Source organism: Stegostoma tigrinum, chromosome 20, assembly GCF_030684315.1.
Source record: "Stegostoma tigrinum isolate sSteTig4 chromosome 20, sSteTig4.hap1, whole genome shotgun sequence".
Taxonomy (NCBI): domain Eukaryota; kingdom Metazoa; phylum Chordata; class Chondrichthyes; order Orectolobiformes; family Stegostomatidae; genus Stegostoma; species Stegostoma tigrinum.
Window position 1 is genome coordinate 11,552,355 of NC_081373.1, and position 26,310 is coordinate 11,578,664.

The 26,310-nt window shown below is 45.1% G+C and overlaps 1 protein-coding gene across 1 annotated transcript in view; it reads left to right on the top strand.

Moving 5' to 3' along the window:
* The first annotated feature begins 2,215 nt into the window (after positions 1-2,215).
* LOC125462029 (zinc finger matrin-type protein 4-like) overlaps positions 2,216-26,310 on the top strand; it is a 363,061-nt gene continuing 338,966 nt past the window's right edge. The window contains exons 1-3 of the mRNA XM_059653003.1: positions 2,216-2,511; positions 10,742-10,846; positions 24,544-24,636. Of these exons, the coding sequence (XP_059508986.1) occupies positions 10,742-10,846; positions 24,544-24,636 (198 nt within the window). The 5' untranslated portion in view covers positions 2,216-2,511. The remainder of the gene's footprint in view (positions 2,512-10,741; positions 10,847-24,543; positions 24,637-26,310) is intronic.

The following is a 26,310-nucleotide window of genomic DNA, read 5'->3' on the forward strand; positions in this document are numbered from 1 at the left end:
TCATCCTCTCTCATTCCATAATGTGACTCCAACACCCTTTCCTTCCTGACCTGTTTGTAGAATCATACAAATGAGTCATATTAGCACACTGTAAAGATGAGGCCCTTCAGCTCATCAAGACTGCACCGACAAAAACTGCTCTAAATCCACACTAGTGCCACTTTCCAGCACTTGGCCCTTTGCCTTGAACGTTAGAGCACTTCAAGTGCTCATCCAAGTACTTGTTAAAGGTAACAAAGTGTGGAGCTGGATGAACACAGCAGGCCAAGCAGCATCTCAGGAGCACAAAAGCTGATGTTTCGGGCCTAGACCCTTCATCAGAGAGGGGGATGGGGAGAGGGAACTGGAATAAATAGGGAGAGAGGGGGAGGCGGACCGAAGATGGAGAGAAAACAAGATAGGTAGAGAGGAGAGTATAGGTGAGGAGGTGGGGAGGGGATAGGTCAGTCCAGGGAAGACGGACAAGTCAAGGAGGTGGGATGAGGTGGTAGGTAGGAAGTGGAGGTGTGGCTTGAGGTGGGAGGAAGGGATGGGTGAGAGGAAATGCAGGTTAGGGAAGCAGAGACAGGCTGGGCTGGTTTTGGGATGCAGTGGGGGGAGGGGACGAGCTGGGCTGGTTTTGTGATGCAGTGGGGGGGGCAAGAACTGGGCTGGTTTTGGGATGCAATGGGGGAAGGGGAGATTTTGAAGCTTGTGAAGTCCCTAACCTGTTCTTCCTCTCACCCATCCCTTCCTCCCACCTCAAGCCGCACCTCCATTTCCTACCTACCACCTCATCCCACCTCCTTGACCTATCCATCTTCCCTGGACTGACCTATTCCACTCCCTACGTCCTCACCTATACTCTCCTCTCCACCTATCTTCTTTTCTCTCCATCTTCGGTCCGCCTCCCTCTCTCTCCCTATTTATTCCAGTTCCCTCTCCCCATCCCCCTCTCTGATGAAGGGTCTAGGCCCGAAACGTCAACTTTTGTGCTCCTGCGATGCTGCTTGGCCTGCTGTGTTCATCCAGCTCCACACTTTGTTATCTTGGATTCTCCAGCATCTGCAGTTCCCATTATCACTTGTTAAAGGTATTGAGCTTTCCCACCTCAGTTACCCCCCCCCCCCACCCCAGCCAGTGCATTAAAGATTCCCACCACCCTCTGAGTGAAAACATTTCCTCAAATCCCCTCTAAACCTCCAGCTGGCCCCTTCATTACAGACCCTTCAACTCCAGGGAACAGCTACTTTCTATTTCACCCCGTCGATGACACTCATAATCTTATACACCTCAGTCAGGTTCCCCCTCAATCTTCTCCACTCTAAAGAAAACCTTCCAATCTTATCCATTTTCTCTTTATAGCTAACCTGCACTATCTCAGGCAATATCCTGATGAATCTCCTTCGCACCCCCTCTAGTGTGATCACATCCTTCTTGTCGTGCAATGAGCAGAACCTCACCTTCTACCCCATCTGTGGCATAACCGAAGTTCTGTACAGTTGTAATGTGACCTTCCTGATGTTAGAGTCTCTAGGATGACTGATAAAGGTAAGTGTACCATAGGTTTCTGTGCTGTAAAATTCTATAATTTTACAGTTTTTTAACCACCCTATTAGCCTGTCTTGCCACCTTCAGGGATCGGTGGATGAGGACCCCAAGATCCCTCCATTCCTCTGGACTTCTGAGCACGAGCCATTCACTGAGTATTACCTCGTACCTTTTCCAAAGTGCGTCACCTCACACTTTACTGGGTTAAATTCCATCTGCCACTGACCCACCCATCTGACCAACCATCTATATCCTCCCTTAACCCAAGACCCTCTTCCACACAGTTCTTTCGAAAAGTCACATACCCGCCGAATATTTAGATTCCAGTTTTCATGTCCTAGTGAACATGTCTCTGTAATGCTTTTAAGATCATACCCACGAACCTGCAATCGTGACCCTATTAATTGATTTTGTTCCCTTATGCACTCCGTTCAAGAGCTTTAGTTTCCTGTCCTGACTGAACAAGCCCCTACGCTCAACTGTGGTGCTGTAATGCAACAAAGAGTTAATGAAAAATAAAATCTTCAGCGGCTTTGAATATTTTAGCGTTGACTTTGAAACAGCAGAGGTACACTTACAAAGAAGAGGCGGGGCAGCGTAGGGTGTAGAATCTGAGATGAGCCAGCCTTTATATTTCATCTCTGGCCTAAATAACTCATTTACCTAGGAGGAAATAATTGTACCCACCCCCAACCCCCTCCAACGACCTCTCCCTGTCAATTCGTGAAACTGAATGTTGGAGGCGCTGTGTGTTTGGTACCGGGCGAAGTGCCACGCCGAGAGAATCGCCCATCCACATTACTAGCAAATCATCACATCTCCACACACTCACACTCACACAAACACAGCGTCCCTCCACCGACACCATCTCAACGAGATAGGGGCCAGGGGGTGGAAGGCAGAAGGACGAGGAGAGACGATAAAACGGCAGAAGAGAAACTAAAGGGCAGCGACGTCCCTCACCATTGTAACGAGTTCAGGGTGAGTCGATTTTAATATCATAGAAATATGATCTTGCAAATATTTCCATTACCGCGAAACTAATAAGACGATAGACTTTAACATTTTTAAAAAATATATATTGTGATTTTAATTCTATATTCCAAGTCAGCATCTATTTTTCCCCTCCGTGACTGGGCTGCTGCTGCTGAGTGTGTAAATTGTTGAACACTTTTCCAACAACATTGAGTAAAACGTAGAGAAATAAACAGTGTCCACATTAGTGAGAGATGGGAGCTGATGCTAATCGACAATTCTTTTTTAGGTGCCCAATCGCCAACTATTTACATACTTAAAGTCGGTTCCCTCCAAACGTGTTCAAGTGCTGTGACTGTTGAGGATGCCTAAAAGGAGACAAAGCATTTCTGCATACTTTTTTTTAAAAAACAAAGAATAAAGTTCACAGTTTAAGCCAAGTGAACTGGCAGTGTCTTTTCACACCAAGTACATAGCAGGTCACTTTGCTGTCACCGGCAGTAGAAATGGCCCTCCTGGGTTTGTTGCTCTCTTTCTGTTTTCTGAAGATAGTCTTTTATACAGGAACCAGACACTTTCACAGTGATCTTGGAGAGACGTGGAACCTGAGTCATATCATTTTGACGAAACAGCCTCCTTTTTCTTGTTTTTGTCTTTTGTTGTTGGGAATAGTCAGGCAAATAGAATTTCTCCCAAAGCGAGTCACCAGATTTTCTTCTCTATCCCACAGAAACTAGTTCTTCACACCCCTCTTGTGGTTTCTTCTCGTGAGTTAGCACTATCATCTGTAGAGATGCAATGGTTCCCTTCACTGTCAGTAGGCTCATTCGCAGGTGACAGGATGGTTCTTAGTCTGCAAAAAATACTGTTCAGCACCTGGTTTGGGAGAAACCCCTGAGAAAGTTGGCAAAAGTAAGTGAGAATGAGGGTATTTTCAGTGGAATGGAAGATATAGAATCCCTACAGTGTGGAAACAGGCCCTTCGGCCCTACAAGTCCACACCGAACCTCAGTATATCCCACCCAGACCCATCCCCCTATAACCCACCTAATCTACACACCTCTGAACACTACAGGCAATTTAGCACGGCCAATTCACCTAACCTGCACATCTTTGGACTGGGGATCTTTATATTATAGAACCAGTTTGGTTTCTGAACTTTGGCTTCTTTGCTGATTGACTATGACATTACATTATAAGCTACATAGGACTTAGAGAAACAGGTCATTCAGCACAATCAGTGTTTATCCTTCACTCGAGTTTCCTGCTTCATGTCACTCTCTCAGCAGAATCTTGTCTTCTTTTCTCTCCGATGTTAAGCTGATTTACATATATGTATCAAATCAATCTGTCTCAACTATTTTGTGAGCTGGACTGCCCATGTTTGAGATCCTGTCTGGATAAAGACATTTCTCTGAACTCCCTTTCAGATTTATCAGTGTCTGTCCAATATGTGGGCACACCTTCTTATTGTCACAGAAATGTTATGTGCAATTAAACATGTGGAATGCAGATTCATGTGGAATTTTACCGATCACTTTCAGGTCATGAATGTGGTTTTAAATGTTGTGAAAAACCATCTCAGTGATTCAAACTTGCATTGATTTCCATCCTTCTTAGTTGTGGAAACAGTTAGTTTATGTTGAGATTGTCTTTGGATTCAAAGAGCAGACATTTACAGTAACGCTGACCTTTCTTCTCCACTGAAAGTGCAAGAATAGAACAAGCAAAGTTGCTACCAACGTGAAATCTACTTCCTTCAGCCCGTGTCTTCACTGTCATTTTGTTTCTGTGCTTGAAATGTTGTTCTCAACAAGGTGTCAGTACATTAGGTGCTCGAGAATTAGGACGCTTGTGAATTACGAGCACCCAGTGTTCACACCAATCCCCGCCAAGTTGAGTTTAGTTCAGCTCTCTGGCTTCTGTCACAGCAATATGCCTCAAGGCAACTTGGAAAAACAACCTTACTGCGTCCCACCTAGTGCAGCTATCCCGTTCCCACACTGAGCGAAAATGTTAGCTTCTCAATAATTTTGCGCTGCGAACCTGTTTCCTCTTTCTCTCACTCTCGCTCTCTCTCATGCATACAAACACTCAATCTTTATTTCTCTCTCTATAACTCTGTACTGTTATTTACCTCTCTATCACTTGCTCCTTCTCAATCGCTCTGTCTCTCTATCTCGATCACTCTCTCTTTCTCTCTATATGTATATAAATAACATTATCACTTTCTCTTTCTTTCTCTATATCTCGCTCCTTTGCTATCTCTATTTCGCTCGCTCAATCGCTCTGTCTCTCTCTTTTCTCTTTCTCTATCTCTCTATCACTCTCTCTTTTTCTCTCAGTATAGCTCTTTCTTGCTATCTCTATTTCTCTCTCTTTATCACTCCATCTCTTTATCTCTGTCACACTCTATATATATCTCTCTCTATCCCTATCACTTTCTCGCTCTATCACACCCTCTCTCTATCTCCATCATTCTCTCTTTCTCTCTATATATATATATTTCTCTCCATCTCTATCATGCTCTTTCTGTCCATATATCTCTCTCTCAAATTTTCTATTTTGCACTCTCTATCACTCTCTCTCTTTCTAACTCTCACTATCCCACTCATCAGAACTTGACTAGAAAACCCCAGAATGCCCCCTTTGATAGCCACTATCCCTTGGCACAACCACATGAAAGAAACAGCGTGATGGAATTGAGGAAAGGGAAGATTATTTTCAAATAAGACACAGACCAAAGAGACTGCGAGGCCACCCAACCCCCTACTTTACAAACTTGGTAAATAGTATGTAAATGATTGAGAATTTAATAACTCACACTGACAACACATGGCCTGTGGGTTCTAATAAAAAATGCAGATTACAGCCGACCTTTCATTTTCATTCTGTTAATGAAAGAAATGTGCATTTATTTGCACTTTGATATGTTTATAATTATGCAGTCCTATTATTACTTTAAAATTTATAAATAATTGTCTGTAACTATGTTATGAGATAACATTATTTTATTTGTATTGTCATCACAATTTGGCACCTACTGCTGCCTAGGTGATTTTTCCAATATAGCTATATATTCTATCCATCTGCCTATCCCGTGCCTTTCCATCTCTCTTTAAATTCTTTAATCATTGTGTGTAAATCTCTTTCAATCCTCTGTCGCCTCCTCTCTCTTACTTTTCTCTGTGTATCTTAGATCTGCTGATTTATTTTTGATGCCTCACTCATCACTGTTCCCATTCATTTGGAAGTTGAGAAACGGATGTGAGTTTCTTTCTGATATATACTGACCTCTTAACAGGGAGATTTATTAATGACATTTTGAGCCACTGTCTCCATCCACACCCTGGTGACCACAACCTGTTTTATTCTTCCATCAAAGCCACCGCCACAGTTGTCCCAGGGACAGGTTAGTGTGTGTAAGCTAACATTCAGGACCTGGAGCAGATGACTTTGAAAGGAGTCTGAGTGAAGGACTGCAGGTTACATTCAGACCTTCTGCTGTGCTGTTCAATATGTGTACAATATATAAGCAGAAAATATTAATGCTGGGCTTTCATGTATGAGTTTACATGTTTTTAGCAAATACATTTTAGGGTAAAACTATGTAACAGGAGTGATTTTGATGATGAGGGACATTTACCGGGATGTTGCTGGGTATGGAAGGTTCGAGTTATAAACAGAGGCAGGATAGTCTGGGACGTTTTTCACTGGAGCTTAAGAGATTGAGAGGCACTTATAGAAATTTATAAAATAGTGAGGGATATAGACAGAGTTAATGGTAGTTGTCTTTTCTCTAGGCTGGGGATTTCAAGACTAGGGACACAATTTTAAGATGAGAGGAGAGAAATTTAAAAAAGACACAGAGGATGGTCTATGTGTGGAATGAACTTCCAGAGCAAGTGCTAGATGGTAATACAATTACAACATTTTGAAGATGTTTGGAGAAGTACACGATTAGGAAAGCTTTGGAGGGATATGTGCCAGGAGCAGGTTGGTGGGACTAGTTTAGTTTGGGGATTATGTTCTGCATGCATTGGTTGGACTGAAGGGTCTGTTTCCATGCTGTATGACTGCGTAAGTCTATGAGCCCACAGGTTAGGAACCTCCCGTAATTTACTCCTAGTCTTTATAGAGTGAGCTAACCTTAGGAAGGGTGGCTGCTCTGATCGGAGTGCGTCCAGAATTAGAATGACACAGAGAGTTATGTGAGTGAGGGTTAATATCAAGGAGAGACTGGCCTTGCTCGTATGATTGTGCTTAACGGTGCTATTGGGTCTCAATGTATGAGTTTGTACATGATGACAGGATTATTGGAAATCGGTCGGTGTGGTAGGGGACTGAGCATGAGTGGGTGTCAGAAAAACAGAAAAGGAAGAAGAGAGGAATTCTTCTGGCAAATGATGACGTCATCACTGCAAGATCCATTTGGATTGACCTCGTGAATAATAGTAAATGGCAATTTTAAAAAAAACACAATCAGAACAAAAAACATAATATATAACAAAACAATAATCATCTCAATCTGACTGGTATTCCAATTGCTTCGTCATAGAGATTTACAGCACAGAAAGAGACCCTTCAGTCTAAGTCATCCTTGCCGACCAGATGTCCCAAATTAATCCAGTCCCATTTGCCAGCATTTGGCCCATATCCCTCCAAACCCTTCCTGTTCATATTCTCATCCAGGTGTCTTTTAAATGTTGCTATTGTACCAGCCTCCAACACTTCCTGTGACAGCTCATTCCATCGACGCACCACCCTCTGCATGAAGTTGCCCCTCAGGTCCCTGTTAAATCTTTCCTCTTTCACTTTAAACCTATGCCCTCTAGTTTTGGACTCCTCCACCCCAGGGAAAAGACCTTGTCTATTTACCCTATCCATGCCCCTCCTGATTTTATAAACCTCTGTAAGGTCACCCCTCTGCTTCTGATGCTCCAGGGAAAATAGCCCCAGCTTGTTCAGCCTCTCCCTATAGCTCAAACCCTCCAACTCTGGCAACATCCTTGTAAATCTTTTCTGAACCCTTTCAAGTGTCACAAAATCCTTCTGTAACAGCGAGATCAGAATTGCACTCAGTAATCCAAAAGTGGCCGAACCAATGCCCTGTACAACCTCAACATGACCTCTCAACTCCTATAATCAATGCACTAACCAATAAAGGCAAGCATATCAAATGCTTTCTTCACTATGCCATCTATCTGTGACTCTGCTTTCAAGGAACTATGAACCTGCACTCCAACATCTCTTTGTTCAGCAACACTTCCCAGGGCTTGCCGTCAAGTATATAAGTCCTATCCTGATTTGCCTTTCCAAAAATGCAACATCTCATATTTATCTAAATTAAACACCATCTGTCACTCCTCAGCCCATTGGCCCAACTGATCAAGATCTCTTTGTACTCTGAGGTAACCTTCTTCACCGTCCACTACACTTCCTATTTTAGTGCCATCTGCAAACTTACTAACCATATCTCCTATGTTCACATCCAAATCATTTATACAAATGACGAGAAGCAGTGAACCTTACTTGTTAATGTTTTAGCTTAGGAGTCATGAGGGGACATTTCTACCCACTTCAGAATATTAACCACAACTCTCTGTGATTTTCTTAACAATTGCAAACTTATGACTTTCTCACGAAATGTGGAGACAATTCAGAGTTGAAAGCAATCAGTAATCATGACATATAATTTCCTGTGTCCCTGACACGTGTTCAATCACTTCCTTTTGGAGAAGAGCAATGAATTGAAACAGAAGTGAAAGTAAGTTTTCCAAAAGAAGACATAACTTGCAATATCCAAGCCATTCCATTAAACTTATTGAAATGCTGATAACTGGCGTTGAGTGATTTTCCAGAGTGTTGAAACTGGCACTAAATGCCATCAGCTGTTTGCTTACTGTCTAGACAGCTTTTTTTGGTGCATCATTTACACCATTGCTAACTGTTACAATATTCCCAAAAGTCTTTGGCTGCTGACGGAGGATATTTGATGGTGAGTGTTAGCAGATTATGTTTGGAAAACTACAGATCATTTACTTCAGCATCATGGACCCCCAAGATTATGTTCTCCTAATTGGAGATTCGAAGTTACAATCCCTGTGCAAGGATCATTGATTCTGCCAGTGTCGGTCCAGATGGGGTGGACAAGGGGATTTTAGGTCAATCCCACTCAAAAGTCAGTAATTGAGATTTTCCGTAACAACTACTCTGTTGTGTAAGGACTTCGGGACCCTGGAGCAACCTTGTGATGATGTTACAGAACTTCTCTGAGTATAAATAGCACAGTGTGGTCAGAGTTAATTCAATGGGAAGGGTTAATGAGGTTAGTTAGAGCATGAGCACACGCCTGTGTGTGAGTGTGTGTGTGTGTGTGTGTGTGTGTGTGTGTGTGTGTGTGTGTGTGTGTGTGTGTGTGTGTGTGAGAGAGAGAGAGAAAGAGAGAGAGTAACAGAGAAACGCGTTAAAAGAAGTGGAGTTAAATGATTAGTCTTAAATAGTATATCTAACTGAACAGTCTATCAGTACATTTGGAACTTGCAGCAGATCACTTTGAAAGGAGATTGAGTCATGGATGCTGGTTTCATTCAGACTTATAGTTGTGCTGTTTATTATGTGTAAAATATACAAGCAGAAAATGTTGTTTCTGAGTTTGCATGTTCCACCATTCAGTGGGATCATGGTTGATCTGCGGCTTATATCAGCCTTTGGCCCATATCCCCGAATAATTTTGCTTCTCAAAAATGTATTTAACTCAGGTTTAAAATTAACAACTGATTCAGCATTGGCGTGTCATAATATTTGTGATTAAAGTACAATAAGCAGTTTGCTAAAGAAGCCAAGCCTTTCCTTCATCAGTCTGTTTAGAATCTAAGCACATAGCAGGCCATTCAGCCCATCAAGTACACACCAAGCCTCCAAAGAGTATCCCATCCAGATCCACTTCCCTCCTTTATCGCTGTAACCCTGCATCCCTGGATAAAGTGTGCAATTTAGCATGGCCAATCCAGCCAACTTGCACATCTTTGGAATGTGGGAGGAAACCGGAGCACCCAGAGGAAACATATGCAGACACGAGGAGAATGTGCAAACTCCACGCAGACAGTCACCTGAGGCTGGAATCAAACCCTGGTGCTATGAGGCAGCAGTGCTAACTTCTGAGCCACCTGTACCAAAACACAAAGAAAAAAATGCCTGTGTGAATGTGCCATTAATATAAAATAGTATTACATAGAATATATAGCACAGAGAGTGGCCATTCAGCCCCACTGGGCTGTGCTTGTATAGTCTCCTCTCACCTATCTACATCCAAAGCAGTCTGCATTTCCTTTATTTTAAAATCATTTACAGGATGTGAGCATCACTGGTAAGCCTAACGCTTATTGCCCATCCCTAATTACTATTGAGATTCCTTTCTCCCTCGTGCATTTATCTAGAATCTCCTCAAATGCATCAACCCCTCCCTGTAGGAGTGTGTTCCACATTCCAGAAGGTAAAGGTATGTCGTGATTGTGGCCAGGTGGACCTCATTGACTACAGATGTTCTTGAGTGAGGTTGTTAGCCTGGTCCAGTCAGAAAAGCCCTGGCTGACCGATACAACTAGGAGATTAGAATCTCCTCAGTTGAGGATCGACTCCGAGCTGGCTGGGTCACAGCCAGTGGTACTGTGCTCTCGTAAGTTAAAGGCAGGTTGTGTGACAGAACCCTGTCTCTGTGCAGCTACCTCGAGCATTTCTCCTAAATTCCTGATTGGATTTGTAAACAACAGGAATACCTATAGAAGAAGCATCCTTAAATCAAACTAAAACAAGCGCAACCTGAACACAACAGTTCGTAACAAAAGAAGAATTAACTTCCCAGTGGAATCCTAATTGTTGTCAGTATCTGAATACAGCAGGCACGAGGTGTCAAATGTTGTGAGTGGAAGGAGTTATTTTTCCATCGCTTAAAGGCAGTGGAGGCCATGGGGAGTGGGCAGTATAAATAGATTCAAAGTGACAATTAATTTGCTTCTGCGGCCAGGAAGGGATAGAGTTAAGAGTCTTGTTTTGTCTGGATAGCTTGTCTTTTCCCCGTTGCAAAGAACGCTTCTGATTTTTCTAAATGAAATGCGCAGTCTTGCTGGGGTCCATTCAATTATTTTGAATGGACTATTTATTTCGGTCTCCAGCTGCCAATGTCGTTCCAGGTGTCTCATATCTGTCTGTGTATCTTTCTTTCTCTCTTTTGCAGATGAAGTCTGCGGGGACAGGTGAAACGGAGTTGTTCACAGACAGCTACTGTAACATCTGCAATGCACAGTTAATCTCTGAGTCCCAGAGAGTAGCACATTACGAGGTAACAAATGTTGGTGCTCTATCACCCACCCCTAACCCATGACCCTTCCCCAAAGGATTGAATCCTTTTATCAGGCCATTTCACTGGTCGAGAGAGAGTGGCGTCTCCCTCCAGGTACTTGGGAACTAAAAATAGACAAAACAAAACCCAAACCTGAATGGATGGAATAAAGGATAGAAAGAATTTGTATTTATATCATTGCTTTTCATGACCTCTTGGTGTCCCAAAGCAGTTCAGAGCCATTAAAGTACTTGCTGAAGTGTTATCAGTCTTGTAATACATGCAGTGTGCCAGTCAATCTGCACAAAGCAAATTCCCACAGAGGATAACAAGGTGCAGGGCTGGATGAACACATCAGGCCAAGAGGCACCAGAGGAGCAGGAAGGCTGACACCTCGGGCCTAGACCCTTCCTCAGAAAGGGTCTTCTAGGGAAGGGTCTAGGCCCCCCTGCTCCTCTGATGCTGCTCAGCCTGCTGTGTTCATCCAGCTCTACACCTTGTTAACTCAGATTCTCCAGCATCTGCAGTTCCTACTATCTCTCCCACAGAGGATAATGGGATACTGCAAATGAGCTTTGTAATCAGGTGTTGGCTAGGACACTCCTGCTCATCTTTGATAGTGGCACAGGATCATATACCTTCACTTGAGAGGTCAGGTGAGGCACTGGTTCACATTCATTTAAAGGACAGTGAAGGCGTTCCTCGGTACTGCACGACGATGTCAGCCTGGACATTATGGTCAACACTTTGCAGTGGAGCTGAAGTCACATGCTTTTATCTCAAGCAGGGGAAAGCTACCAACTGAGGGTCAAAGTTCCCAGGAGGCAAAAGGCTTTTTCACATATTCAAAGCCAATGTCAGGTGTTGAGTGCAGGAAACCCACACCCAGTGGCTGATTAGCCCATTAAAGTTGCAAGTGTCAACATTGGAGACATGTTGGGAGCCAGAGGTATGATCAAAACATATTGAGACAGATCACAAGCCCATAATGTACACAGAACGGTGTGCTCGTTGTCAAAAGGTGAGCTGCTTGAAGTGAGCATTCAAAAGTACATTGGAGATTCCACGGTGCTTGAGAGTCCATCAGCTGCCCATTCATATTTAATTTCCTTGAAACCAGTGAAAGAAGAATATCTTTAGCAATTATGGTTGTCCTTGAGCAGAAGCAATTAGTTTTCCAGAATTATGATGAGAGCTCCAAGAATGTTTCAAACATTCCTACGATAGGATCAGCATAGGGTTAGATATAGACTAAGCTCCCAATACGCTGTCCTCATTAAACACTTCAAGGGCAGGTACAACGGAGGGTTAGATACAGAGTAAAACTCACTTTACACTGTCTCCATTAAACACTCCCAGGGTAGATACAGCTTAGAGTCGGGTACAGAGTAAAGATAACAAGCTCGATGAACACAGCAGGCCAAGCAGCATGAGAGGAGCAGGAAGGCTGACGTTTCAGGCCAAGACCCTTCTTCAGATTCTCCAGCATCCGCAGTTCCTACTGTCTCGGGTACAGAGTAAAGCTCCCTTTACACTGTCCCCCATCAAACACTCCCAGGACAGGTACAGCTTGGAATTAGATATGGACTAAAGCTCCCTCTACACTGTCCTCATTAAACACTCCAAGAACAAGTACAGCATAGATTTAGGTACAGAGTAAAGCTCCCTTTACACCTTACCCATCAAACACTCCAAGGTGCAGCACAGAGTTAGGTATACTGTAAAGCACTCTCTACACTGTCCCCATCAAACACTCTCTCAGAACAGGTACGGCATGGGGTTAAATAAAAAAAAAGTTCCCTTTACACTGTCCCCATCAAATACTTCCAAGAGGGGGACAGCACAGGGTTAAAATACAGATTAAAGCTTCCTCAAAACTGTGGCATTCAACATATCAGATAGATTGCAGGTTGAATGCAGGGCTAAGTCTCAGGCGTTCTGTATATTTTCTTATAATGAGAAACTCTGTCTGTCCAAAATGGAAGAGTAACTACTTGATACTTTTCATTTGACAAATGTTCTAGTTCCTGAAAGTTTGTGTAAATTTTCTGTCAAAATGTACAGATGTTCCTTGTTGTTTGAGAATGCAGCACAAGGGTTTAGAACAGAGATTAAGTGCATGTTTTGGTCAGAAGCTCATGAGTTTTTGGAGCTCTTTTCCTGACATGGTGTTAAAAGTAGTGGTTGAATATTTTTAAGGCAGAGGTGGGTAGATTCTCAGGAAACAGCAGTGTGAAAGGCTGTCAGAGGTAGGCAGAAATGTGGATTTGAGGCCACAATCTGGTCAGCCACCATGTTATTGCATGGTGGAGCAGGCCCAAGGGACTGATTAGCCTACCCTTGTTGCTGATTCATGTACTCAGGCGTACTGACAAAACCCCTTACCATCTCTGACCTTCACATTAATGAATTAATGAATTTGTTATATTAGTGTGGCATCTAAACTGAACAGGAAATGCTGGAAAAATGAATGAATCATAGAGTCGCTACAGCGGAAAGAGGCCGTTCGGCTCATTGAGTCTACGCCGACCCTCCAAAGAGCATCCCACCCAGACCCAGCTCCCCACCCTATCCCCATAATTCCCATGGCCAATCCCACACATCCCTGGACAATTTGGGCAATGTAGCATGGTCAATACACCGAATCTGCACATCTTTGGACTGTGGGAGGAAACCAGAACACCGCGAGGAAACCCACACAGGCATGGGGAGTATGTGCAAACTCTACACAGACAGGCCCCCGAGGCTGGAATTGAACCTGGGTCCCTGGCACTTTGGGGGCGGTACTCCTGACCACTGAGCCACCAAATGAAAATGAGTTTGAATTTCTGTAACACCTTTCTTGACCACAGCATATCCCGAAGCACTTTCCAGCCAACACTCCGGAAATGCCTAGTGAGCTGGGCAGAATTTGTGGAGAGAGAAACAGAGTTCATGGTTGACGTCCATGAACTCATGCCAGAAATGGCCAAGAGTCGCAACATTTAGGGCTAAAAAGAAAAGAAATTCCACAACTGTACAGAAAAGTAAGGCAAAGAGAAAGAACGACATTGTGTCATTAGATGGTCTGACCCATTACTCTGCATGAGTTTATTAGACTTTCAGATACTGCCCGATTATTTTATCAGTAGTTTCTCAGTTTATGGCAATAGGATAAAGCCGGGTATTTTGTTTTCCAGTGGGTGAGATCATTTTATTGTTTTGGGAGGAAAGGATTTTCTCTCGTGTATGATGTGGCTGCTGTTTGCAAACTGTTCAAGCTCAGGCTGAGGGAGTTTCACAGCTCCCTGTGGCGTGGACAATCTCCAGGTAAGCATGCTCCCATTGCAGCTGGTGGTTAACTCTACTGGCTCCTCTTTAAATGCAGAATGGTACCAAGAGCGTGGGTTCAATCCCCTGTACTGGCTGAGGTCACCATGCAGGCTCGACCTCGTTAACCTTGTCTAAGACACAGTGACCATTAGGTTAAACTTACCACCAGCCACCTCTCTCCAATGAGACTGCAGGCTTTTCCTTAGTTTTACTCATCATGTATCTGTCCATGCTCCAGGCATCTCTCTCCAGGGCCCATTTGAAACAAGAGAATTGGACATGTGCATCATGCACATACCCACACAGCAAGTTAAATTCCTTTGACATATAGTCACTTTTGGAATGTAGGAAAGCATGACAGCCACAAGCTATGACTCTCACAAGCTCCCAATGTGATAATAATCAAGTCATACATTTAAATGCTGTTATCTGAGGGATGAATGTTGGCCAGGACACTGGAAGGGAAACTCCTAGTCATTTTTAGAATAATAGCCAGGGATCTTCTCCTGAGGGCACGTACATACTGAGCTAGCATGTCTTCTGAAAGGTGGCTCCTCTAACAGTGCAGAACTCCCTTCGTACTGCTCTGAATTGTCTTCCTGAACCATTGGTTCAATTTTGTGGAGTGAGGCTTGAACTCTCAACCTCTGACTCAAGATTGTTCTGAATGTAAGATAACAAGGTATGGAGCTGGATGAACACAGCTGGCCAAACAGCATCAGAGGAGCAGGAAGGCTGACATTTCGAGCCTAGATCCTTCTTCAGAAATGGGGTAGCGGAACGAGTTCCTGAATTAAATAGGGAGAGAGGGGGAGGCGGATAGAAGATGGATAGAGGAGAAGATAGGTGGAGAGGAGACAGAGATTATGAGACAGTTGCAGTGGGAGAGAGATATGCTATTTCTGAATGACTACAGTGTCAGGTCAGACTCATGTTGAGAGCCCTTGGATTTGCTAACAAATCCAGCAATTTTGAAGTGAATGCCAAAGAACGCAAACCACTGCAGCTCAATGAGGACAGGAATAATAACGCCAGAGAGCTGAGTACAAAGTCTAGCAATCTTTGGAGGAATATGAAGAGTATTTTTTGGATGAGATGTTAAATTCGATCACAGGAAGTAGGCATTACTGGCTGGGCCAGCATTTGTCCCTAATTGCCCTCGAGAAAGTGGTGATGATGTGCCTCTTGACCTGATGAGGTGAGCGTTTTGCAGATGGGTGAGTCCAGTGCTACTGGGGTCGAAATTCCAGGATTTTGAGCCACCAACCATGAAGGAATGAATATATTGTTTCAAGTCAGGAGGCTGCCAGGTTTGGAGACAAAGATCTGCTTGTAAATTAATGAAGAAAAACAGAGAAGTCACCCCTAGTGTGTAAGGGAAAACAGTTATCCGTCAGTCAGCAACGCTGAGAAACAGGTTTTGTCTGGTCATTATCACATTGCTGTGTACTTTATTGGTAACTGTGGAATGAAATTTGCGGACTGAAGGATGAATTAAATCTGTAGTTGATCGAAGGATCAGAATAAGCGGGCCTCACCAGATCAGTTAATAAATAGCTAAAAATGTGTCACAGTCACACACGTAACAGTGATAGAGTCACAGAGTTCTACAGCATGGCAAAAAGACCCTTCTGTCCATTGCGTCTGTACCTGTTTAAAAACAAGCACCTAACTATTTTAATCCTATTTTCCAACATTTGGACCATCGCTTTGTATGCCTTGGCTTTGCTGGTCTACACTTAAACACTTCTTGAATGTTATATAAGGTACCCCAATCTTTTCCAGCATCTTTCACTCCTTTTTCATATTTGCTTTTCTTTCCCTCTCTTCTGCTTCTGCCTTTACCTTGTTCCCATCATATGTACAAGGCTCCATTGGGAGCACTCTGAGTTAGAGTGAGGGACAGGGGTGGCCCAATTCTATTATTGCTAAATGGTTCAGCCAGAGACCCATGTAATGCCCTGGGGAGCTGGGTTCAAATCCTGCAGTGGCAGGTTGTGGGATTTGAATTCAACAATAGTTAAGAAATAAGAGAGTATGATGATTGTGAAACCACTGCTGGTTATCAGGAAAAGCCCATTGGGCTCATTCTTATTCCCTTCAGGAAGGAAACTAACATTTATACCTGGTCTTATATGTGATTACAGGCCCACAGTAATGTCACTGTAGCTGCCCTCTGAGCAATGAGAGATGGGTGATAAACGCTGACCTAGTCAGCGCCACCCACATCCCATGAATGAATAGAATAGAAGATTGTGGATTTATGTTCCATTCCAAAGACTGAAACATCAAACTCAATTCTGACACTCCAATGCAGTGCTGAGGGAGTGCTGGACTGTTGGAGGCGCAGTTTTTAAGAGGAGACCTGAAAAACCAAATCCCCATCTGCATTGTCAAGTAGGCGTAAAAGATCTCACGGCAGTATTTTGAAGAGCATCATGGAAATTCCTCCCAGTATCCTGGTCAATATTTATACCTCAAGCAATATCTCAAATTAGGCTATCCAGTCATTACCACTTCACTGTTTGGGATCCTGCTGTGTGCAACAGTAACTGCATTTAATCAGCTGTAAAGTGCCTTGGGGCATCCCATGGACTTGAAAAATGCAAATCGTTCACTTCTTCTGTTGTATCTGCAGTGTTTTGTTCTCTGTATCTCACCTCCACCTTTTGTTTCTTGCTCTCTCCCTACATTCTGCACTCCCAAACTCTGACTTGTCTCTTCACTGAAATGCTTTCCCAGTGTCCTGCCAAAAACTCAATGTAGCTACAGAAAAATTGGCGAACATCAGTTTTGGGCTGTTTTACTAAATACTTGCCATTAAGTGCTTCATAAATGTTTTTATTGTTCAGTTAATGTCAAATTGGTTATAAAACAAGAAACAAATAATTATAATGTAAACTGCCACTTGAAAAAGTAATTTATTTGAGAATGCATGATGAGAAGAAATGGTGTTTTAACTCATTTTCAACACGTTTGGTGCAGCATAGTCGTGCACTGAAATGTTAGAGACTGGGATACAGGACACTAGCTGAGGTTACCGGGTTAGCATTGTCTTACTGCTGCCTTGAGTATACAGTCAGCTTCTTCAATTTTCTCTCAGTATGTCTGAACCTCGGCACCAAACATAGGACAAAGCGCAGATCTCAAATCCACTACAGGCAGAGTGGCGTTCAAAGCCCCATTGGTTGGCACCAGTCTACCATATGGGGTGGCATGTGGCACAGCGGTTAGCTCTGCTGCCTCGGTGCCCGGGACGCGGGTTTGATTCTAGCCTCGGGCGACTGTCTGTGTGGAGTTTGCACATTCTCCTTGTGTCTGCGTGCGTTTCTTCTGGATGTTCCGGTTTCCTCTCTCAGTCCAACAGTGTGCAGTACTAGGTGGATTGGTCATGGGGAAATGCATGGCTACAGGGATGGGCAGTATGGTTAAATGGCTTGCTTCTGCACTGTAGAGATTCTATGACATTTCTATGTGTATGAACCAAAAAGTAGTATAATCCACTCCCTGTCATGGTGTTGTGCACATTCTAGACCTAAAGTTATGATTAACTGACAGTGCTTTCAATATTCTTTCTATCCCCTGGTTAACCAGGATTCCCTCCCACTCTTGTTGCCTGCCATTGTCACATGTTGGACAGACTTGACAAGTTCACCTTTAACATGAATGTCCACGTTACCGACAATCTTTCTCTGACCCACAAGCCTTGAGATGGGCTTTGAACCTGGAGTTTCTGGCCAAAGGCAGGACTCTATCCACTGCATCATGACTGCCTTTGGGCTTATTAAGGATTAGAGGAGTGGCATTGTGGCTTTTGAGCTAGCCGGTTATTGGGGGAATGGAGTATTACCATCCAACTAACCACTCGCACATTGAGTGAATCTGATACCATCAGGGAACCCTGGCTGACAGAGAAAAGGGAGTGTCAGAGATGCTGAGACTCTGGGAGCTGATCTTCAATCAGGTAGTACTAAAGGCAAGGACTGTTCTTGTGTAAATAAAGGGTCATTTGGTGATAGGATACCAGCCTCTGTGCAGTTATTTCAAGCCTGTCTCCATTCTGTGATAAATTAATGCAATCCAGAAACATAGCCCTTCCGCCTCAAGACTTCCCAAAGCACGTCTGAAATATGGTGACCACTGGAAGACCGGTCAGTGCACAGAAAGTTCCCATGGACTGTACTGTAATGGTTTCCAGTGATGCTGGTTGAAAGGTCTAGGTCATGGAATCCAGACATAATCAGAGCCACAGGTTTCAGGAAAAGGAAAAAGGAGAAAAATTTCAACATGGGTCAGAAAGGGAAGCAGCGAACATTACCAAAACAGGGAGGCCTGGAAGGGAGCTGAGAATAAATGTAAGTTTAACTCTGGCTCATTGAGCACCCCTCATTAATTGCTCCACCATTGGCAGCTATGCCACAAAATTCTGGAATTACATCGTGAAACTTCACCTCAATACCGTTCTCTCCCTGTTTCACAGAATCCATACAGTGTAGGAGCAGGCCATTCAGCCCACGCCAGCGTTCCTAACTGCAGCTCACCCAGATCACCTGCATTTCCCAAATCCCTGGATCTTATGGGACAATTTAGCATGGCCAATCCACCCTAACCTACACATCCTTGGACTGTGGGAGGAAACCAGAGCACCTACAGGGAGAGCATGCAAATTCTACATAGACAGTCACTCAAAGTTGGGATTGAACCCAGGTGCCTGGCACTGAGGCAGCAGGGCTAACCACCAATCACTTAATGCACTCCTCAAAACCTACCTCTTTGACCAAGCTTTGCTCATCTTAGGTGGCGCAGTGTCTAATTTTATTTTGTCTTGCCCCTGTGAAGTATTGAGGAGCATTTTATGGCATGTTGCATAAATGTAGGTTGAGGGTTTGCTCTTCTGTCGAATGGATCAACTCTCACTACTCTGCTGTAATGCTGCCAGTTGTCCAGCAGATGGCAGTCGCTTCGCAAAGGGAATTCCCTTTGCCTTGTTCAATGGAGGGTTGGGGAAACGCTTGGAGTTTTCCAGACTAAAACCTGGGTCACCTCGCCGTTTCTGCTGACAGCCAGGGAGATCACTGCAACTTAAATACTTCCCCTCAAGCCCACCAACATTGCCCACTCTGCACCAAGAGTTGGGGCAGACCGGTGTGTTATAAACAATGGGCAATGCGGGAACCAGGAATTGGTGCGTGAACGAGGGATAACAAAGTGTGGAGCTGGATGAACACAGCAGGCCAAGCAGCATCTTAGGAGCACAAAAGCTGACGTTTCAGGCCTAGACCTCTCTGATGAAGGGTCTAGGCCCGAAACGTCAGCTTTTGTGCTCCCAAGATGCTGCTTGGCCTGCTGTGTTCATCCAGCTCCACACTTTGTCATCTCGGATTCTCCAGCATCTGCAGTTCCCTTTATCATTGGTGGGTGAACATTCCCTTCGGGAATCAGAAAGCTAAAGTGAGCACCTCTTTGAAGTGAGCTCGTTGGTGTAATGTGCAGACACAGCTGCCAATTTATACACACTCACCTCCTCCAAAATGACAGTTGACGTCTTTTCTGGTGATGTTGGATGAGGTATAAAAATCCCTACTCTTCTTCAGGTCGTGGCATCTTTTGCATCTAGCTGATGAGGCAAACAGGCCTCCAATTTAACGCTGCATCATGTTTAACAATGCAGCATTCCCTGTACCAGGCACTGGGTCAAGTCTCGAAGGTGGGGCTTGAGCTCACAACCTTTTGCCTTTCACCTCAAGCAGGTGAAGTGATGCAGTAAGAGGTCTGTCTGGTTTTGCAGTTCAACTTCACGCAGTCAGTGGGTGATGGAGAATTGGCTGGCTTTGTAACTGACCAGACATCCACAGTGGAACTGCTACTGTAGCTCTGAGCTCTGCGACTCAGAAGTCTCAGATAATATGCTGTAAATAATTTATCTGTTGCACCACCAGTCATCGATGACAGGCCATTCCTTGCAGTTCATAATGCTTATGTCCTTGGTGGTGAGGTCAATATATCTCACTGTTTCTAGGGTAACATGAAAGGATTTACTCCCTTATAGATTTCAGCTGCAAATACAGTGTTCCAAAAGAATCATTTTTATTTTTGCAAATTCATGACACACAAAACGTGTGTTTAGAAGAACCAACTTAAGCATTTTCCTGACATTTTTCACTTACTGTCGAAAGATTCTTGGATCTATTTCCAGATTTATGTCAGCTATTAAATGGGCTGAACCAGTCACTATAAAACCACAGATTTATTGCGATGAAGAAAGAGGCCATTCAGGCTATCGTGCCTGCACTACTATCTCTTATCTAGTCCAAATCTACCATCAGCTGGTTATCAGCAAGGTTTATGCAGAGTGTGGGCCCAGGACTCAATTGTAACCCCAGTGTCAGTCTCCCTCAAAAGATTCGGCTCAGACAAAACGCACTCTCAATCTTCTGATATTTACTTAGAGGATCCCTATTGTGCATTTAGGAGATTCTGCAAAATCAAAGTCACAGTTTTAAAATGCCTTGCCACGTAATTTTCACTGTGTCACCCATTACTGGCCCGTACTCCTGACACTCAGCACACAGTTGCAATTGCAAGGACATGTGTATATATGAATTGGGAGCATGTGCAGGCCCTTCTGGCCCTCAAAACCGCTCAGCAGTATAGATGAGCAGAGAGATCTCGGTGTCCATGTACACAGATCCTTGAAAGTTGCCGCCCAGGTTGACAGGGCTGTTAAGAAGGCATACAGTATTTTAGCTTTTATGAATAGAGGGATCGAATTCCGGAACCAAGAGGTTATGGTGAAGCTGTACAAAACTCTGGTGCGGCCGCACTTGGAGTATTGTGTACAGTTCTGGTCACCGCATTATAAGAAGGATGTGGAAGCTTTGGAAAGGGTGCAGAGGAGATTTACTAGGATGTTGCCTGGTATGGAGGGAAGGTCTTACGAGGAAAGGCTGAGGGACTTGAGGCTGTTTTCATTAGAGAGAAGAAGGTTGAGAGGTGACTTAATTGAAATATATAAAATAATCAGAGGGTTAGATAGGGTGGATAGGGAGAGCCTTTTTCCTAGGATGGTGACAGCGAGCATGAGGGGGCATAGCTTTAAATTGAGGGGTGAAAGATATAGGACAGATGTCAGAGGTAGTTTCTTTACTCAGAGAGTAGTAAGGGAATGGAACGCTTTGCCTGCAACGGTAGTAGATTCGCCAACTTTAGGTACATTTAAGTCATCATTGGACAAGCATATGGACGTACATGGAATAGTGTAGGTTAGATGGGCTTGAGATGGGTATGACAGGTCGGCACAACATCGAGGGCCGAAGGGCCTATACTGTGCTGTAATGTTCTATGTTCTAGCTAATCAATAAGGTTGTGCCCAACCTGATTATTCATCATTTGTCAATAACTTTACCCGGCCTCCACCCTTGCTAATCAAGTGTCTATCTGCTTCCTTTTCAAAATTTTGGTTTGATTTATTATTATCACAAGTACTGAGATACAATGAAAAGTATTGTTTGGTGTACTATCCAGACAAATTATACCTTATATAAGCACATCAGGGTACTAGAACAGAATGTAGAATATAATGTTACAGCTACAGAGAAAGTGCAGAGAAAGATTAATTTTAATATATGAGAGGTATGTTCGTCAGTCTAAAAACAGCGAGATTATCGTGTTCTTGAATCGAAGATAACAAAGTTTGAGGCTGGATGAACACAGCAGGCCAAGCAGCATCTCAGGAGCACAAAAGCTGACGTTTCAGGCCTAGACCCTTCATCAGAGAGGAGGATGGGGAGAGGATTCTGAATAAATAGGGAGAGAGGGGGAGGCGGACCACCGAAGATGGAGAGAAAAGAAGATAGGTGGAGAGGAGAGTATAGGTGGGGAGGTAGGGAGGGGATAGGTCAGTCCAGGGAAGACGGACAGGTCAAGGTGGCGGGATGAGGCAGTAGGTAGGAGATGGAGGTGCGGCTTGAGGTGGAAGGAAGGGATGAGTGAGAGGAAGAACAGGTTAGGGAGGCAGAGACAGGCTGGGCTGGTTTTGGGATGCAGTGGGGGGAGGAGACAAGCTGGGCTGGTTGTGTGATGCAGTGGGGGGAGAGGACGAACCGGCCTGGCTTTGGGATGCGGTGGGGGAAGGGGAGATTTTGAAGCTGGTGAAGTCCACATTGATACCATTGGGCTGCAGGGTTCCCAAGCGGAATATGAGTTGCTGTTCCTGCAACCTTCGGGTGGCATCATTGGGGCACTGCAGGAGTCCCATGATGGACGTGTCTGAGGAATGGGAGGGGGAGTGGAAATGGTTTGCGACTGGGAGGTGCAGTTGTTTATTGCGAACCGACCGGAGGTGTTCTGCAAAGCGGTCCCCAAGCCTCTGCTTGGTTTCCCCAATGTAGAGGAAGCCACACTGGGTACAATGGATACAGTATACCACATTGGCAGACATGCAGGGGAACATCTGCTTGATATGGAAGGTCATCTTGGGGCCTGGGATAGGGGTGAGGGAGGAGGTGTGAGGTCAAGTGTAGCACTTCTTGCGGTTGCAGGGGAAGGTTCCTGGTGTGGTGGGGTTGGAGGGGTGTGTGGAGCGGACAAGGGAGTCGCGGAGAGAATGGTCTCTCCGGAAGGCTGACAAGGATGGGGTGGAATGGATTGGGTGGTGGGATCGGCTTGTAGATGGCGGAAGTGTCGGAGGATGATGCGTTGTATCCGGAGGTTGGTGGGGTGGTATGTGAGAACGAGGGGGATCCTCTTGGGACGGTTGTGCCAGGGGCGGTGTGAGAGGAATGTGTTGCGGGAAATGCGAGAGACGTGCTCAAGGGTGTTCGCGACCACTGCGGGGGGAAAGTTGCGGTCCTTGAAGAACGAGGACATCTGGGATGCGTGGGAGTGGAATGCCTCATCCTGGGAGCAGATGCGGTGGAAGCGGAGGAATTGGGAATAGGGGATGGAATTTTTGCAGGAGGGTGGGTGGGAGGAGGTGTATTCTAGGTAGCTGTGGGAGTCGGTGGGCTTGAAATGGACATCTGTTACAAGCTGGTTGCCTAAGATGGAGACTGAGAGGTCCAGGAAGGTGAGGGATGTGCTGGAGATGGCCCAGGTGAACTGAAGGTTGGGGTGGAAGGTATTGGTGAAGTGGATGAACTGTTCGAGCTCCTCTGGGGAGCAAGAGGCGGCGCCGATACAGTCATCAATGTAACGGAGGAAGAGGTGGGGTTTGGGGCCAGTGTAGGTGCGGAAGAGGGACTATTCCACATAACCTACAAAGAGGCAGTCATAGCTGGGGCCCATGTGGGTACCCATGGCCACCCCCTTTGTTGTAGGAAGTGGGAGGAATCAAAAGAGAAGTTGTTGAGGGTGAGGACAAGTTCGGCTAGGCGGATGAGGGTGTCGGTGGAGCGGATTGGCCGGGCCTGTGGGACAGGAAGAAGCGGACGGCCTTGAGGCCATCTGCATGAGGAATACAGGGACTGGACATCCATGGTAAAAATGAGGTGTTGGGGTCCAGGGAATTGGAAGTTCTAGAGGATGTGGAGGGCGTGGGTGATGTCACGGACATAGGTAGGGAGTTCCTGGACCAGAGGAGCTCGAACTTTTTCATGCAGAGGGTGGTGTGTGTATGGAATGAGCCACCAGAGGAAGTCATAGAGATATACAGCAAAGAAGCAGACCCTTCAGTCCCACTTGTCCATGCCAACCAGATATTGTGTCGGAGTCTGAGGGGGTGACCTTTAGAGGTTATAAAGTCAGGAAGGGCATGGATAGGGTAAATGGGTGGGGTCTTTTCCGTGGATTGGGGGAGTCCAAAAGTAGAGGCAAAGATTTGAAGTGAGAATGGAAAGACATAAAAGGGACCTAAGGGGCAACTTTTTCACGCAGAGGATGGTGGGTGTATAGAACGAGCTGCCAGAGGAAGTGGTGGAGTCTAGTATGAGGAAGTGGTGGAGGTTCATACACTCCTATGAATGGGAAGGATTTAGAGGGATATGAGCTAAATGCTGACAAATGGGACTAGATTAAATTAGGATTCTGATCGGCACGGATTATTTGGGCCACAGGTTCAGTTTCTGTGCTGTACATCTCTACGTCTCCATGACTTTAAGGCAGGAGTACTTGGTTTCTTGATAAGAAGGTGAGTGAGTGGTTATTGACGTAGGCAGGAATATGGAGCAATCAGATAAACCATGAAATGATTGAGCAGTGAAGCAGGTCCAAAGGGCCGAATGGCCTGATGCTGTTCCGAATTTCAGGTTGCATTGCCAGTGGATGGGGCAGGGTTAATGGGTTTGAATGCGTTTCCTTTCTCGCTGACCGGATTCCTTGTGTTTTATGAATGATTGTGTGAATTGTGACTTTGATCCTAAGCTTTCTGCCCTTCCTTATTTTCCCAGAGCAAGAAGCATGCAAACAAAGTGCGTCTGTATTATATGCTTCACCCAGAGGATGGAGGACCACCCTCCAAGAAGCTTCGTCCCGACAACCCAGTAAGTAATGTGAAGACAACATCTTTTCATTTTTCTCTTGTATTTGATTTTGATCTAAATGGGGGAAAGGGTCGTTTTAAAAACGAAGGATTTTTAACAGCGAGCTACCTGACTCCCACAGGAATAGAGTAATAGCGAGCTGTAATGGTAATCACATCCCTCAAGCTACTCTTAACTAATCGACCTCCAAAGGTGCTGAATAATCTGAAACAACTGGTCAATCCAGGCAATGCCTTAACCTACTGATTCACAATGTTTAAGCAATGAAACAATGACTGTTTTCTCGTCAGAGCAGCACCAGAGTGTGTACAAGGTGAGATTCCACGAACAACAGGGTCGCTTATTGGTTTGTGGAATTGTGACAAATTGTGAATGCCAAAAGCCATCCACCTGACGACAACAATCTGATTGGCTCCTGGGCAGCTGAACAGCTTGTGGATGTGAATGATGCTGGCAGAAGCCTTTGAGCTGCTGCAAGGCGCAGAAGGTGTGTCTTTCTCTCCAGTAAAACACTGCAAGCTGCACTCTTTTACCAGTAATTAAGAGAGCTTGCAGCATATCAGTCCAAAAGGGGAGGCTTTGGTGCATTGTTAGTCGAGTAATCCAGAAGCCCCCCTAGGCTAATGTTCTGGGGACAGGGATTCAAATTGCATCATGGCCATTGGTGAAATTTGAATTCAATAAAAAGAAACCATGAATTAAGCTAGAGATAATGGGAACTGCAGATGCTGGAGATTCCAAGATAATAAAATGTGAGGCTGGATGAACACAGCAGGCCAAGCAGCATCTCAGGAGCACAAAAGCTGACGTTTCGGGCCTAGACCCTTCATCAGAGAGGGGGATGGGGGGAGGGAACTGGAATAAATAGGGAGAGAGGGGGAGGCGGACCGAAGATGGAGAGTAAAGAAGATAGGTGGAGAAGGTGTGGGTGGGGAGGTAGGGAGGGGATAGGTCAGTCCAGGGAAGACGGACAGGTCAAGCAGGTGGGATGAGGTTAGTAGGTAGCTGGGGGTGCGGCTTGGGGTGGGAGGAAGGGATGGGTGAGAGGAAGAACCGGTTAGGGAGGCAGAGACAGGTTGGACTGGTTTTGGGATGCAGTGGGTGGGGGGGAAGAGCTGGGCTGGTTGTGTGGTGCAGTGGGGGGAGGGGATGAACTGGGCTGGTTTAGGGATGCAGTGGGGGAAGGGGAGATTTTGAAACTGGTGAAGTCCACATTGATACCATATGGCTGCAGGGTTCCCAGGCGGAATATGAGTTGCTGTTCCTGCAACCTTCGGGTGGCATCATTGTGGCAGTGCAGGAGGCCCATGATGGACATGTCATCAAGAGAATGGGAGGGGGAGTGGAAATGGTTTGCGACTGGGAGGTGCAGTTGTTTGTTGCGAACTGAGCGGAGGTGTTCTGCAAAGCGGTCCCCAAGCCTCCGCTTGGTTTCCCCAATGTAGAGAAAGCCGCACCGGGTACAGTGGATGCAGTATACCACATTGGCAGATGTGCAGGTGAACCTCTGCTTAATGTGGAATGTCATCTTGGGGCCTGGGATGGGGGTGAGGGAGGAGGTGTGGGGACAAGTGTAGCATTTCCTGCGGTTGCAGGGGAAGGTGCCGGGTGTGGTGGGGTTGGAGGGCAGTGTGGAGCGAACAAGGGAGTCACGGAGAGAGTGGTCTCTCCGGA